Source organism: Aristolochia californica, unplaced genomic scaffold (assembly GCF_029961685.1).
Source record: "Aristolochia californica isolate CCGP_79_NKW_82.1479 unplaced genomic scaffold, dmAriCali1.0.hap1 SCAF_1, whole genome shotgun sequence".
NCBI classification, from domain to species: domain Eukaryota; kingdom Viridiplantae; phylum Streptophyta; class Magnoliopsida; order Piperales; family Aristolochiaceae; genus Aristolochia; species Aristolochia californica.
In genome coordinates this window covers 51,300,287-51,316,920 of record NW_027181770.1, presented here as the reverse complement: position 1 = coordinate 51,316,920, position 16,634 = coordinate 51,300,287, and the positions used below count along the sequence as shown (strand labels likewise).

The following is a 16,634-nucleotide window of genomic DNA, read 5'->3' as shown; positions in this document are numbered from 1 at the left end:
ATTACTCATATATCTGCCCAGAATTCCTACTATAAATGCTATGTCAGGATGAGTACAAACTTGAGCGTTCATTAGACTCCCTACTACTAATGCATAGGGAATTTTCTTTATCTCTTTTCTTTCAAGATCATTAATAGGGCACTGTTTGAGACTAAACTTGTCTCCTTTAGCGACGTGTGTGACTCCTGGTTTACTATCTTGCATACTAAATCTACTCAAAACCTTATCGATATAGCTCTTTTGTGACAACCTAAGGATACCTTGAGAACGATCTCTAAGTATATGTATACCTAATACAAAAGAGGCATCACCAAGATCTTTCATCTCGAATTTCTTCGTCAAAATTTTTTTGGTTTCGTACAGTAAGCCTATATTGCTACTAGCAAGCAGAATGTCATCGATATATAATATCAGGAAGATGTATTTACTCCCACTGAACTTATGATATACACAGTCATCAACAATATTCGCCTCAAAACTGTACAAGGTGATGACTTGATGGAACTTGTGATACCATTGACGGGAAGCCTATTTGAGGCCATAGATGGAGTTCTTTAATTTATAGACCATAGACTTTGGATCACCAGATACAAAGTTTTTTGGTTGTACCATATAAATCGTCCCGTCAATGTCTCCATTGAGAAATACAGTTTTGACATCCATATGATATAGCTCTATATCTAAATGAGCCACTAGTGTCATTATTGTTCTAAAATAGTCTTTTGAAGATACGTGAGAGAAAGTTTCCTTATAGTCTATGCCTTTCCATTAAGTAAAGCCTTTAGCGACTAGACGGGCCTTATATCTCTTGACATTGCCCTTTGAATCCCTCTTGTTTTAAATATCCATTTACAACCAATGGGCTTCGTACCTTTAGGCAACTCGATGAGATCCCAAACGTCATTGTCATTCATAGACTTCATCTTATATTTCATGGTATCAATCCACTTTTGAGAGTTAGAACTATGCAAGGCTTAACAGAAGTTAATCGGGTCATCTTCTATCAATCTGATGTCATCCTCATGTTCTTGGAGAAAGATGATATAATCATTTGAATCGCATTTCTCCTCTCCCTAGTGGACCTCCTTAATAACACTTCTTGAAATTTTTGAGTTTGTTCTAAAGGTGGTGCTTGAGGAAGAATCTCATTGTTGTCTTGATATGGAACAATATCAGGAATAGGAGCCTGAACATTGTCCTCTAGTGCCTGAACTATGTCTTGAACAACAATAGGTATGGAGACCCGATCACTGTAAATAAAAAAAATTTCTTCAAAGAAAACATTCTTTATGTTTTATTCCCCTCCAAACTCAATATCCTCAAGGAATCTTGCATTCTTTATGTGGGATTGTAAAATTTATAGCCCCGAGAGAGTTCAATGTAACCAAAAAAATAACAGCTAACTGTCCATGAGTCCAATTTACTTTCATGTGGCCTATAAGGCCATGCCTCCGTTGGACAACCTCAAATGTGCAAGTGCCTAATGCTAGGCTTCTTGCTTGTCCAAAGCTCATAAGGGGTTTAGGCAACTGTTTTGCTCAGTAACTTGTTAAGGATGTACACTGCGGTTTTGAAAGCTTCACCCCAAAGTGACTCTGACAAGAAGGAATGACTGATCATACTCCTTAACATATCCTTAAGAGTTCGGTTTTGTCACTCTACAACACCGTTCAAGCTGGGTTTGCTCGACATGGTGTATAGCGGAACAATTCCACACTCTTTGAGGAAAATCACGAAGGGTCTTGGACGTTGTTCTCCTGATCCATCATACCTTATGTAATATTTACCACCACGATCAAATTTGATAGCCTTTATTCTTATTCTGAGAACATCCTTACCTCTCTTCTTCTTTTTTTGAGAAGTCAAATCCAAGTGAGGACTTTCAATCTTATTCGGTTGTTGCCTCTTTTTCCCTTGCACATAGTGAGCTATAAGCTCATTTAGGGACCATTTGACCATTTGTCCCAAAGTGTACAGGAAGAGATATCAAAACCAAGTGCACGAGCAAGTCCTCAGACAACTCCAACTTTAAGTGATTTGAGTTTTTATGCGAGATGAGACACCTCCATGGTGTACTCCCTTATGTTCTCTTTGACTTTATACTTCATCGAAACGAATTTAGCCAAAAGGCTACTCGCCTCAGACTTTTTGTTCTTGGCAAAATATTGCTCAATTTCCTCTAGGAACTTCTTGGCCTTTTTGCTCTCAATCATAGAGCCCTGAAACGCCTCTAGAATGGAGTGTTTCATGATCATCAAGCACATTCGGTTGGAAGGCTCCCACTTCTCAATTTTAACCTCACTGAGGTTTTTTGGAAGTAGAAGTGTGTTGTTCCACCCAAAGTGCAAGATCCAAATCCATACAACCGAGGATAATTTCCACGGTATCTTTCCATGCCTTAAAGTACGTCCCGCTCAGCATTGGAATGTTGCTTATTTGAACAGTAATATTCGTAGCAGTAGCAACAAAAACTATATATTGAACAAAATAAACAAGTATACTTACATTAACTAGCATGTTATATAAAGAAAAACAAGGCATGTATAAACAATCCAAATTGGGGACCCATCTCAAGATACCTAGTACAACATTAATTTATAGTATTTGGACAGAGAAATTAACTGTAAGTGGTACTTTCAGTGCAATGATCAAATACTGACAATCAGTTCTGTCAAACAATAGCCTCTTTGGACCAACTATTGTTCACATGAAAAGTCTTTATAATTGTCACACATTTATCATCACAGGCATGTTGTTGATTTGGCCAAATTGTGTCTTCTTTCGGCTGAGCACAATTTGCATAAATAACTCTGCACAAACATTTATGTATTTTTAGTCAAATTAATCTACACTACAGAGGTTACTTTGGCAACATGTAGCTTCAATCAATTTGATTAAAATACTAGACCAATTGCATAAAAACAATAGGAATTTTCACAATGTACAACATTAATCCTAATAATCTAACAATAATGTACGGAATTAAATCTAGAAATTCTAATAATCTAACAGTAATGTACGGAATTAAATCTAGAAATCCTAATAATCTAAAGTAATGTACTTGTTCTGATACCACTTGTTAGAAAACCGTAATCTTAAATCCTAACCCTGAATTTACATCATGCCTGAATATTAGGATTCGGGATAAATACCTGGATTCATTCTAAACAATCACCTACTATTGCGAAATTCTATGGCAATCAATAGAAATGAATAATTGGTTTTGTGATCTTCCTCAACTAAATCTCCTTAGTTTCTCAATTGGCCCATATTCATGGCCGATATTCCTTAATGAGCTTAACAAAATTAAATCACTTAATTTCGGTCCATTCAATTAAATAGTAAATATAATTGAATAATAAATATGTTGCCAAAATTAGAATAGAAAACGTGAGTCTCGTAACAAGGATTGGTTGGCTTGATAGTTACAGTTACTACAAATTTCAATCTGGAGTTCGAGGTGCTTTACATAGCTTTACTTCATCCTTTTTCCTAAATATTAAGGGGGGCGAAGGAGACTGTTATGGACTTGTTCCTTTTGCCGGGTTGAAAAAAGAAAAAAAAAAAACCCTTCATAACGTCGCTTTTTATGAATTTTGAGCTTTCCTTTTTATAAATAAGGAGAAACGCCGAGGAAGGGCTCAACCAAAAGGATCAGTGGTCGACGAATAGGCTAGGAATAGAGCGAGGAAGAAGCTCAGTAGAGGTGGGAAGGATCTTATTTGGGCTGATTATGGTAAACTTGCTGGAGAATCTCAGAGCTAGTGGAAAAAAAGAGGTGTCTGCCAAGGTCGAAGTCATCTTCCGATACTGCGCAAAAGAAGTATTCAACAACCTGCAATCTGTCTCCAGTGGCTTTCAAGAACATCATCACAGGATTAGTAGTGAGGAGAGGTAAGGCACTGAGATAGTAGCCATGGCATTGATGCTGGTTTCACTTCGATTTATGCCACTCCTTGCGTACAGAACTCACATCAAGCAGGAAACTAGCATCGAGTAGTTTAACCGATTGCAGTACAAAGCAACTTAGCTCAACATGTTTCTTAAGGCATAAACAGCATTATTCATACAGATACCATCTCACCTTTCAAAAGAACAAAGGTGGGGCCTCAACACTTGGCTTCTCTAGCGGTTCTTGGAGGGATTGATTAATGGGAAACAGTTCACATTGAGCGTATTGCAACAACAACTGATCCATCAGCACCAGAGCTACCATGGCTTCTACGACCAGCACAGATGCCCACACAAATTAACTCCCAAGTTATTCTCTGTTCTCTCTCTCTCTCTCTCTCAGATGACAAGAAATTTCTAAATAAAATATCTTAGTAAAAGTAGTTTCAGAGACAGACCTCGAGGACCTATGCAAAGCTCATGCTGCCCGCGCACTGCAAACTCTATTTCACGTCGGTCTCTAGTAACAGTGCGTTGTTTTTTCTGCAGAAATTACGTTTTCTGCCTGTCAATTTATATCGAGAAATGCGACTTGAAACTGGAGAAAAGATTAACTTACTGCAATTGTAGGAGTTGGTTTGAGAGCAATTCTCATGGTTATGGTTTCACCGTTCGATATTCCTCCATGCATAATCAACATGAGAGGGTTTTAAACCCCAGAAAACGCATTCTCAAGTTAAAAAGAGTTGAAAAGAGGGAAAGCAGTAAGTCTCACTTGTATCCCTCCTGATCTATTACTTCTGGTTCGTATTCTTCCCTTCTCATGTATACAGAACTCATCGTTGTGCTGACTTCCAGTCAAGGATGTACCTACACGAATTACGATTATTCAGCACAAGTGTCCATTTGATGTTCACTTTTTTCTGAAGCTAAACAGCTACCCATACTATTTTCTCCACCTGCAAATCCACTACCAAATTCAAATCCGATGATTGCTGGTATTGACATGCAAGCTTTAGCTAGCTCCGCTTCGAGCTTGTCAAATACTGGTGAATTCCAACTTGGTAAAGAAGATCTATCTCCGATGCGATTAGATAAGACTACATCATCTAATGCTGCTCTAATGGATTTTCAAATTCCATCTTATTCTCTGATTCTAAGAAAATACAAGATACTTACACGAGAGGAACGTTCTTCACCAGACAAGTGACAATACTGTTAATGTAAATATGTGTATGTAAGTAGGGGTATTCTTGTCTTATTCATTTGTCTAAGGGTATACGTGTAAATTACCTTTTTCTTCTTCGTTTTCGAACAGGGTTTCTCGTGAAACCATCGACATTGTATTTTTATTCTGAGTTTTAAAGATAATGGAAAATACTCTGTGAAATCAGAGAGATTTACATGGTATTAGAGCGGGAAATTGAGCAATTTTGCTTCGATTTTGCAGTCTAAGGTGATTTGTTTGTTCTCGCACTCAATTTTTTTTTTTGCTCGATTTGTGCTCGTTCTGCTTGTCTGCCGTTTCCGCGCCACCGTCTGCTCATCGTCCGGTGATCTCTAGTTCTTGAAGATGCCGTGCTACCCCGCAAAAGCTCTGTCTTTGGCTGAATCGTTGGTTCGGCGCCATCAGAGGTCGGTTCCCCTCTATCTTTGTTGGTCTATTCTCGATTCGTTTTCTGTAGTGGATTTCAGAGGTTACTGCATATCTTCTTGGTTCGTCTGGGTTATTTGTGGCTTGCATTGCTCTGTTGCACCGGCGAGAGGGCTCTGTGGAGGATTATTTGTTCGGTTTCAGTCCATTATATTCTTTTCTTGAAGCACTCTGTGTTGTGTTTTGTCGATGGGACTTGACTTATCTTTGGAGGATTTGTTTCTGGATCTGGAGAGGATTCGACTTTGGTTTTATTTTTGATAAATTTGTCTGGGCGGTGTTGAGGAAGGTTTGCTACAGTGGCTGAAGTCTGATTTGGCTCTGTTTGGGTTTTGTGAGTACTTATGTGTGAATCCTTTTGGTGGGAACTAAATGGTGAAATCAACTATTGTTGCTTGTGGCGTTTCGCTATTGGACTTGCATTGTCTTGGGGACATTTGTTTGCACAGTTGGATATTTGATATTTGGTTATTATTGGGTAAATTAGCACAGTTGAATTCCCTTTGCAAAGTCATGTGACCATCATTTCTATGGATTTTATTAGTCACTCATGATTTGAAGGTTATCTCTGTCCGGTTACATGGGAGTAATTACTCTCTTTGGAAGTTTGTGAGGCACAATTTTTTAATTGGCAAAGACTTGTGGGATTATATTGATGGCAACATTACTGCTCTAGAACCTATATCCACTGACTTCATCAAAGAAAATAAGAAGTGGTTGACTGATAATGCAAAAATCATTACTTGGATCAACAACTCTGTGGATCAGTCTATCAGCTTGCAACTTTTGAAGTATGAGACTGCAAAAGAAATATGAGACTGTTTGGAAACTTTGTATGAACAAATAAACTTTGCCAAAAGGTATCAGGTTGAGACAAAACTTCGATCCGCTAAGCAAGGTGATCGTACCATTCAAGAATTCTACTCATTTATGACACCTCTTTGGGATCAACTATATATGATGGATCCACCCTCCTTTCGGAAGCTCCCTGAATATACTAGAGTATGTGATGATCGCAAGCTTACTGATTTTCTTATGGCTCTTCGCAATGATTTTGAAATGATAAGAGGATCTATGATCCATAGAGATCTGCTACCCACCTTGTCTGCAGTTGTATCTGAGTTTTGGCTTAGGAAACGCGATTGAGGTCTTTGGGTGGGCTTTCTTCCAGTAAGACATCATCACTTGATATGTCACTGGTACTTGTTTCTGGAACACAATCCCATATTCATCAGTCATCAGGGAAGCCTAAAGTGACAGTTCCACAGGATGAATGTTCCTACTGTCATGGTAAAGGTCATTGGAAACAACAATTCCCCATATTGAACAACAACAATAAAAATGAAGGCCATTTCAAACCTACACAATATCATGCCTCTAGTCGTCACAATCAAGGTCATTTCAAATTTGCACAATATCATGCCTTTAGTCGTCAACCTCCGCATCGAGGTTTTCGTCCATCTACTGCCATTGGATCTTTGGATTCTTCATATGTACCTTCTGCCCCATCTCCTACTCGCAGTGATTCTATGCTTGATCTCTCATCATTAACTGACGAGATCGCTCACATTCTTGGCAAGTCGTCTGCTCCTAGTACTCAATTTGCATCTCCTGCAAGTATGCCTTGTTTGGTTGGCTCCAATGACACTCATAAATGGATCTTAGATTCTGGAGCCACACACCATATGACACCCCATTTGTCTCTTTTACATGATTGTGTTCAGCTTTCTCACCTAGTTATCATCCAAGCTGATAATGGCTCTCCCATGCCATTAGCCTCAGTTGGAACTGTCACTCACCCAACTTGGTCTTTGTCTGATATTTTTCATGTTCCCCATCTAGTTGTTAACTTCTTTCAATTGGCAAACTTACTGATTTAGGTCTTACTATTACATTTGTTTCTAATCATTGTCTTATACAGGATCGCAAGTCCGGGAGGCAAATTGGGATAGGCCATAGAGAAGGTGGTCTTTACTTGCTTGATGACTTGACTTTGCCAGTACCTCTACAGGCGTCTAGTTTTTTTATTTAATCCATGTTGCATGATTTACTTTCTATAAATAATCCTTTTTACTTATGGCATTCTCGTTTGGGACATGTTTCTACTTCGCGTTTACAGTTTATGATCACACACAATATGTTGGATTCTACTATTAAATCTTCCACTCTTCGTGATTGTATTGGTTGTAATCTTGGCAAACAATGTCATTTACCTTTTACATTATGTCATTCTATTACTTCTTCTTCTTTTGATCTTGTTCACTCTGATGTTTGGGGACCTGCACCTATATCCACTAAAGGTGGGGCTCGCTATTATGCATTGTTTGTCAATGATTTTACTCGTTTCTCGTGGATATTTCTTATGCATAAAAAATCAGACATCTATTTTATTTATATTCAATTTTGTGCTATGGTGGGAACCCATTTTTTCACTCACATTAAATTTTTTCACTCTGATTCAGGTGGTGAATATATGTCATCTTTATTGAATGATTTTCTTAAGTCTAAGGGCACTATTCATCAATTGTCTTGTCCTTATACACCTTTGCAGAATGGTGTTGCAGAACGCAAACATCGTCATCTTATTGAAACCGCTCGCTCTTTACTGCTCCATGCCTCTATCCCTTCTGAATTTTGTGAGGAAACCCTTTATACTGCCACATATTTGATTAATAGTATTCCTTCTTTTGTTTCTGGCAGTATTTCACCTTTTGAACGGTTGTATGGTGTTTGTCCTACCTATGAGCATTTGCGTGTCTTTGGTTTGCATGCTTTGTTTTATTAGCCCCTTCTTGTCGCACTAAATTGTCCGCAAAATCTGCATTATGTGTGTTTCTTGGTTATGATTTTGGTCAAAAACGATATCGTTGTTATCATCCTGAATCTGATAGACTTTTTTTTTCTCAAAATGTTAAGTTTTTGGAACAGTTATGTTACTTTCGTATTCCCTTGTCTAGTCCTGTTTTGCATGATACATAATTGTTACACATTGATCCCTTTGTGTCTGATGAGCCCCATGATGACTAGTTAATCATTCACCATCCGTTCATTTCTACACCACTCCATCTTGAGGTTTCCTCTCATATGCCTTTGCAACAATCACCTGCAGATACTGCCTTACCTTCTCCTATGGCGCTTCTCCCTCTCGGCTCTCTGGACTCTAGTGATCCGCATCCTGCCACCCCTCGCATTTCCGCTCGTGTTCGCCGTCCCCCTCAGAGGTATAGTCCATCTTCCTATTTGCTCTCTTCCCCCTATTTGACCTTTTTGTCTAAGATTCATTCTTTTGTTGAGCCTAAGTCATACAAGAAAGCTGCATCCGATGCAAATTGGCCACAAGCTATTAATGATGAGATCACCGCCCTGCACCAAACGGGTACTTGGGAGTTAGTTCCACTTCCTCCAAGTAAGCATGCTATTGGTTGTAAATGGATTTTCAAAGTCAAAACTCAATTTGATGGTACACTTGAGCGATACAAAGCTCGGTTCGTTGCTAAAAGATTCTCACAAACTGAAAGCCTTGATTATGATGAGCCTTTTGCTCCTGTTGCTCAAATGAAGACAATTCGCACCTTGGTTTCTATTGCAGCTGTTCAAAAATGGCATTTTCATCGAATGAATGTTAAGGAAGCCTATTTAAATGGTGATTTGACCGAGGAGGTATATATGCGACCACCACCAGGCTTCCCTCATACTGTTGGTCATGTTTGTCGTCTTCGACGAGCTTTATATGGTCTCAAACAAGCTCCTCGCGTTTGGTTTGAGAAGTTCAATTCCTCTTTGATTCGTCTTGGATTTGTTGCTTCAAATTATGATTCTGCCTTGTTCATTCGCAAAACTGTTGTGGGGCATATTATGGTTCTTCTTTATGTTGATGATATGATTATGACTGGTGATGATGAAGATGGCATTGCAGGCCTTAAATAACAACTTCATTCTCTATTTGAAATGAAGGATCTTGGAAACTTACGGTATTTTTTGGGCATTGAAGTTGCCTATTCTCCTGAAGGTTATATTTTGTCTCAATCGAAATACATCTCTGATGTGATCAATCGATCAGGATTGACAGATGATCGGATTCTGGACTCTCCCATTGAACTCAATCATCGCCTTAACCCTACAGATGGTGAATTATTGTCTGATGTTACCCGATATAGAGAGGTAGTTGGGTCCCTTGTTTACCTGACAATCACCCGTCCTGATATTACCTATGTTGTTCATGTGTTTAGTCAGTTTGCTTCCACCCCTCGTATCGCCCATTGGACAGTTGTTCTCCGTGTCTTACGTTACTTACGTGGCACTGTACATCATGGTTTACTTTTGTCTTCCGCCTCTGATTTGGTTCTCACTGGTTATTCTGATGCTGATTGGGCTGGTGATCCGACAGATAAAAAATCTACTACTGGGTATTGTATATTCCTTGGTAATTCTTTGGTGGCTTGGAAGAGTAAGAAACAATCAGTTGTCTCTCGCTCTTTTGCCGAGGCAGAATATCAGGCTATGGCATCCACTGCTACTGAGTTAATTTGGTTTCGTTGATTACTTGATGAACTTGGCTTTCCTCAACTGTCTGCTACCCCTATGTTTTGTGATAATCAAAGTGCTATTCAGATTGCCAGGAAACCTATTTTTCATGAACGTACGAAGCATATTGAGATCGATTGTCACTTTGTGCGACATCACTACTTACAAGGCTCTCTCACCTTGCCCCATGTTTCCTCCACATCTCAACTTGATGATGTCTTCACCAAATCGCATACAGCTTCTCGTTTTCATCATCTCATAAGCAAACTTATGTTACTTTCCCCATCATAAGTTTGAGGGGGTGTTAATGTAAATATGTGTATGCTTACGTGGCAGATGACGTGGTAAAATAATAACTTGGCAGACGATCTGTCAATCTATATTTACTACTCTGATGACGTGGTGACACATAAGCAGTCAAAGCTTACATGTCGCTTTTGACTGCACACATAGGCATTTGACCGGTCAAAGTTGGGTAGTTTTAGAAATATTTTGATGACGTCAGTATTTTTGAAAATATTTTATTTTAAATGGGTATTTAAGGGAAATTTCCTATTTAAAATCATATGTGGCATCTGCATGGGAAGGCCCGTAAGCGGTGGACATTTCAGTGTAATTCTGCGGATATTGCAAAGAGGAAGAAAGATGGGTGATGATCATCGACGAATTTAAAAACACAAACGGAATGTCGGGTTTTAGAAGATTTAGATTTGATAAGTAGGAGTTGTTAAGAGAAGTTTGCGTGGTCTCTTGGGTTGGTGTTTGGAACGAAGACATGCATGGGACTGCCGGTAGTGATTCCTTCAGAACAACATATTCTTCAATGAGATGAGCAGAACACTTGTAAAACACAGGGTCTGGCATGAGGTCGAGCATCCAATCTTGAGAGATGCCGGAGAGAATTTTGCATGTATCAGTTTCATTCCTGGTGCTCGTTAATTTACTCTGCCCTGGCACCCTGGTAACAAAAAATAAGTAGGATCCTTGTGGGTCTCGCCGGAGATGAACCATGAAATAAGAGCATGCAGAAGCCTCAGGAAATTACCTTCTATCAAGTTCAAACTGGATATCAGCTTCAGAGAGAGGTACCCTGGGAGGGCATCCATCAATAACACATCCCACCCCACCTCCGTGAGATTCTCCGTATGTTGGAATACGAAACAAGGTCCCAAATGAATTCCTCGTCGCAGCCCTCACCTCTGCTTTTCCACCCACCATTACCGTTTCAACTCAGGTTTCATTTACTTTACAAGCATACTTTCTTGGCAAACATTTAAACGTATCCATGAGGGAACAAAGGAAAAAAAAAAGACAGTTACCAAGCTTTCCAGGAGCATCTCGTAGCTGGATCGAAAAATTCACGTTGGGAGTCGGAATCTCCTGAGACCCAACGCCGGGAAGCCCAATCCGCTGCCTCCATTGGTTCTTACGCCCTTGGTGGACAATTTGGGATAAAGCAGAGAGGAAGCCATGGCTTTCTGATGTTATCGGAGAAGAGAAGAAATTGCAGTGGGAGAATGGGGAGGATGAGGGCACTCATATGGGTTCGCTTGATCCATCTGACAGCACTCAGCAGTTTGCACGGTACGGAAACAAAAGCGTAAACTCATTCTCAATCAGGAAAAAAACAGTAATTTTTCTAGTTAAATTACTTCATTTCTTCTAGCTAGTTATTGCTTAAAAACAATAAGGATTAGTTCCAATAAATCATATATTGTGTTTTTAAATATATAGAAAAGAGATCGTTTGACAGAATTTGAGAAAAGATGAACCCTACGCTTCGCCGCACCCGATGACAGGTCCTCGCGAGCGCAGCTATTCCCCTTCCCTCCGTGTTGTCTAAGCTGAAAATCAGATACCTATATTAAAAAAAACACTTTCTTGAACTTAAGTCCCTTCCTCAAGAATTTTGAAAAAATTGAAAAGACATTTTAGTAAAAATAGGTTTCTAGGAACTATTAGTAGTTTTTTCAAGAAATATCAAAAAAATATTTTTAATAGAAATACATTTCTAGGGACTATTAGTGCCTCATATTTTTTTAGAAATATTTTTATAATTAGAAAATTTTATTAAAAAATTATATAATTTTTTAAGTAAGATTTTCTTGCCAAGATGGGCTGAAAACCGTATAGAAAAATTTTTAGTAAGTGTTTGACAATTGATGCTGTAATATTTTTAGCATCAGGCAATTTTCATAGTAATTTTGTGTTCGATATTTTATTTGATTAAAATTTTATCAATAAGTATAGTAATATATTAGATTGATTATTAATATTTATTTATTTCCCTCGAAGTGGCAATAAGAGGTTCATTTAACTTTCCTAAGAAAATTTTAAAATATTTCTTGTAATTTTCTAGTAAATCACTAATAGTAATAAGATTTTATTTAAAGTTTGTTTTGGAAATATGTATCCTAGGAAAAATATTTCTAGCTTTTCCTGGAATATAAATTTCTAACCAGGGGCACTAAGGAGGTCATAGTAAATTTATAGCCAGATTCAGAAATTACAAAATAAGCTAGACAATATTTAGGGTAAAAAAAATTAATATTGGTGCGTTCTAATCCATTATCGATATTCAATCCCGAACCTCCCCTATCATTTTTTTTTTAAAATGTATACATAATTTTATATATAATTTATTTGACATATATTTTATGCAGAGAACAAATGTGAGTTGAAGCTCGAACTTTGCTTGAGTTCGAGTTCGAAATATTTAAATCAAACTCGGCTCAAACATAGGAAGGTCTCGATTTGATGTCACCCTTATGCTTAATTTTAAGTAGATGTCATGCCCAAATTTATGTAGAGGTTATGCCTAAATTTATGTATAATTTTATATACAATTAAAATGACATATATTTTTTGAAAAAAAATTAATTGTATATTGGAACTCGAACTCGAGACATGTAATTTATGAAAAGTTTTAAATAAATGTTGGAGCTCAAGCTCGGTTCGAATTCATTTAAAATTATTGGATTCGAGTTTGATAACAATTTTAGGCTGAGTGTGAACTGGGCTCTACTCGCTCGATGCCACCTCTGTTCGCATGTAATCCGGACTCCGTTACTAAGGATGTTGCGTAAATTAATAATTTTTAAATTAAGACTAGTTGTCCTTATCTTTAGGAATGTTGTAAGTTATGATTCAATTTGTTTAGCACGTTATATTGTGTCTATCATGCCTTAAGCGGGAGTTTTTTTTGCACGTTGTATTGTGCCTATTTTTCATCGGTAATGTATTAATAAGTTATGTATTAGTAGTTTTAGTTATGTACAAGTCTATTTAGATAGACCGTTCGTTGATCAATTTATGACAGAAAATTTATCCACTCCTTCAACGTCGTATTTTGTTTTTATCAACAGACCACTTACTTTCACTCAAAACCAACTAGTATTAATTTAAAAATTATTAATTTGGGCTTACTTTCAATCAAAACCAGTTTTGTCCGCACTCAGCATCAGGAGTGCTGCGAAGTCGGTGGGACTCAATAACTGTGAGGCGGCAGCAATGACCATGGCCATGTTCGAGCCTTTACAGCTTTTCTTTACTGTGCACGACCGTCCTTGTCGGCTAAAAGTTGATGGGACGGCGGGGAGAAGTCCCTGCCATCCCCCACCATCCTTTGCACACAGATCTCGGCTTTAAATCGTGATCAAACCTTCACCTTCACCCATTAATTTTATCACCCTCAGCCTTTTGGAGGTTGAAGATGACCCACCGGGGGTGGCCGAGCCAGTGAGCGGCTCAAATTCGGCTCGGTATTAATTCGGTTCGATTCGTTATCCATCGAGTTTGAGCTGAGCTCGAACACTAAAATTGGCTTGTTTACCTTAACAAGTCGAGCTCGATCGAAGCCAAGTTCGGTTCGTCAGCTCATGAGCCAGCTCGAGGTGAGTCTGAATTGGTATCTGGAACAGGAGCGGGGGAGCGGGAGCGGAGGCAGGATCGAGAGTGAGGGGGGAAATTTTTTTCCTCCCCTCGTCACCACCGAGCCCCTCCCCTCGGCTCACGAGCCAGCTCGAGGTGAGTCGGAATTGGTATCGGGATCAGGAGCAAGGGAGCGGGAGAGAAGCGGGATCGAGAGCGGGAGAGAAGCGGGATCGAGAGCGAGAAATTTCCCCCCCTCGTCACCACCGAGCCCCTCCCGTCGGCTGTTGTCGCCGCCTCTATTGCCGTCGCAACTGTTCGTCAGCCGTCTCTACTGCCGTCACAGCTGCTCGTCGGCCGCCTCTGTGGCCGTCCGTTCGATTTCTTCCTCTCCTCGCCGTCGCCTCTGTTTTCGTCGTTGCCGCTTCTATCACCACCGCTTCCATCGCCGCCGCTTCTATCACCACCGCTTCCATCGCCGCCGCCTCCGTCGTCCCCGATGACAGGTCCTCCCTGGCGTCGTAACCCCCTTCCCTCTGCGTCGTCTCAGCGAAAAACCAGAACCTAACTTCAGGGGAGAAATAATCTCCCCCTCCCCCGAAATCACACGTGCGAGATCATAAAGTAAAAAAAAAAAACTTTTTCCTCTCAAAAAATTAAAAATAAATTTTGTAGAAATAAGTTTCTATAAAATATTAATGTCTCATGTTTTTTTAAACATTTTTCTAATTGAAAATTTTTTTATTAAAAATCATATAATTTTCTAAGTAAGATTTTCGTACCAAGATGGGGTAGAAAACTATATAGAAATTTTTTGAATAAGTATATTAACAGCTGATGTTGTAATACTTTTAGCATGAAGCAATTTTCATTGTAATTTTGTATTTGATATTTTATTTAATTAAATTTTTATCGATAAGTATAATAATATATTAGATTGATTATTAATTTTTATTTATTTCCCTAGAAGAGACAATAAAAGGTCTATTTAACTTTCCTAAGAAAATTTTAAAATATTTCTTGTAATTTTCTAATAAGTCACTAATAGTAATAAGATTTTATTTAAATGTTTTTTGGGAATATGTATCATAGGAAAAATATTTTTAGTTTTTCCTAGAATATAAATTTTCATCTAGGGGGATTAAAAAATTACAAAACAAGCTAGACAATAATTGGAGTAAAAAAGATTAATATTGGTGCATTTTAATCCATTATTGAAATTCAATCCTGAACCTCCCCTATCATTATATTTCTTAAAAATGTATGCATAATTTTATTTATAATTTATTCAAAACCACCCCTACGGGTGAGATCATAAACAAAGGAAAAAAACACTTTTTGTCCCTTCCTCATGGCTCTTAAAGAAATTGAAAAGATATTTAAGTAGAAATACGTTTCAAGAGACTATTAGGGGTTTTTTCAATAAATGTTGAAAAGACATTGTTAGTAGAAATATAGGGACCATTAGTGCCTCATGTTTTTTCAAAATATTTTTCTAATTATAAATTCTTTTTAAAAAATCATATAATTTTCTAAGTAAGATTTTCTTGCCAAGATGGGTTAGAAAATCATATAAAAAAATTTTGTATAAGTATTTGATAGTTGATGATATAATACTTTGAGCATGAGGCAATTTTTATAGCAATTTTGTGTTTGACATTTTATGTGATTAAAAATTTATCGATAAGTATAATAATATATAAGATTAATTATTAATTTTTATTTATTTCCTTAGAAAAGGCAATAAGAGGTCCATTTAACTTTCCTAAGAAAAATTTAAAATATTTCTTGTAATTTTCTAGTAAGTCCCTAATAATAATAGGATTTTATTTAAAGGATTTATAGTTTTTATTTGGGTGATTGTAAATTGATAATGATATTTCATTTAATTTTGTTGTGTTTGATTATTGTATGGAGTTTATTTATAATGTTATGTAGTGTATGGAGTGTTTAGACTATTTTATGGAGTGTATAAACAATTTCATGAACTGTTTATGAAATGTATAGACAATTTTATGGAGTGTTTATGGAGTGTTTATGCAGGTATTATATATATTGATTATGCCCAATTTTAAGTACAGGTCATGCTGAATTTTATACAAGTATTATATATATAGATTATGCTTAATTTTAAGTAGAGGTTATGCCCAATCTTATACACGTATTATATATATAGGTTATGCCCAATTTTATGTAGAGGTCATACCCAATTTTATCTAAAATGTATGCATAATTTTATATACATTTTATTCGATTTATATTTTTTGAAAAGTTTTAAATGTATGTTGAGGCTCAATCTCGGCTCGAAGCTCGGCTCGAACTCGTTGGGCTCGAGCTCGATAACAATTTTAGGCTCGAGACGAGGCTCGGCTCGAAGCTTGGCTTGAAATATTTAAATCAAGCTCAGCTCGAACATAGGCAGGTTAGGGCTCGGCTCGGCTCGATGCCACCCCTATGACCCACCATGCCTCGCTCGACTTGTCAACTCGATTCCTCTTGCTGCAAGAATCTGTGGCAATCCCACTATGATCCCTTTTATCTTTTATTTGTTACAAATTTTGTATTGTTTTACTTTCTATTCTCTCACACTAAAGTCAACAAGTGAAAGGGAAAAAAATACATATTATTGTTACATGTAAGTTGAATATGTTATGATTATGGAAATTCAACTTGAATGGGAATGTTAAAATATTAA

The 16,634-nt window shown here is 37.6% G+C and overlaps 1 protein-coding gene across 1 annotated transcript; it reads right to left on the bottom strand.

The window, feature by feature from the left end:
• Positions 1 to 4,087: 4,087 nt before the first annotated feature.
• Positions 4,088 to 11,541, bottom strand: LOC137948488 (chorismate synthase, chloroplastic-like). The gene is made up of 12 exons (XM_068794576.1): positions 11,432 to 11,541; positions 11,349 to 11,392; positions 11,115 to 11,268; positions 10,959 to 11,027; positions 10,812 to 10,878; positions 10,629 to 10,687; positions 5,071 to 5,106; positions 4,851 to 4,951; positions 4,667 to 4,761; positions 4,511 to 4,576; positions 4,350 to 4,434; positions 4,088 to 4,236 (listed from the first exon to the last, which is right to left on the bottom strand). The coding sequence occupies exons 1-12, from the start codon at positions 11,539 to 11,541 to the stop codon at positions 4,088 to 4,090; spliced, it is 1,035 nt and encodes a 344-aa protein (XP_068650677.1).
• Between the last annotated feature and the right edge of the window lie 5,093 nt (positions 11,542 to 16,634).

Excerpts from the sequence above, each read along its gene's own strand:
- LOC137948488 (XM_068794576.1), bottom strand. The coding sequence starts at position 11,541 with ATGGCTTCCTCTCTGCTTTATCCCAAATTGTCCACCAAGGGCGTAAGA. Across the intron at positions 11,393-11,431 it reads AGGAGATTCCGACTCCCAAC|CTTGGTAACTGTCTTTTTTT; the intron begins GTGAATTTTTCG and ends GCTCCTGGAAAG. Across the intron at positions 4,237-4,349 it reads GCTTTGCATAGGTCCTCGAG|CTGTGCTGGTCGTAGAAGCC; the intron begins GTCTGTCTCTGA and ends TTGTGTGGGCAT.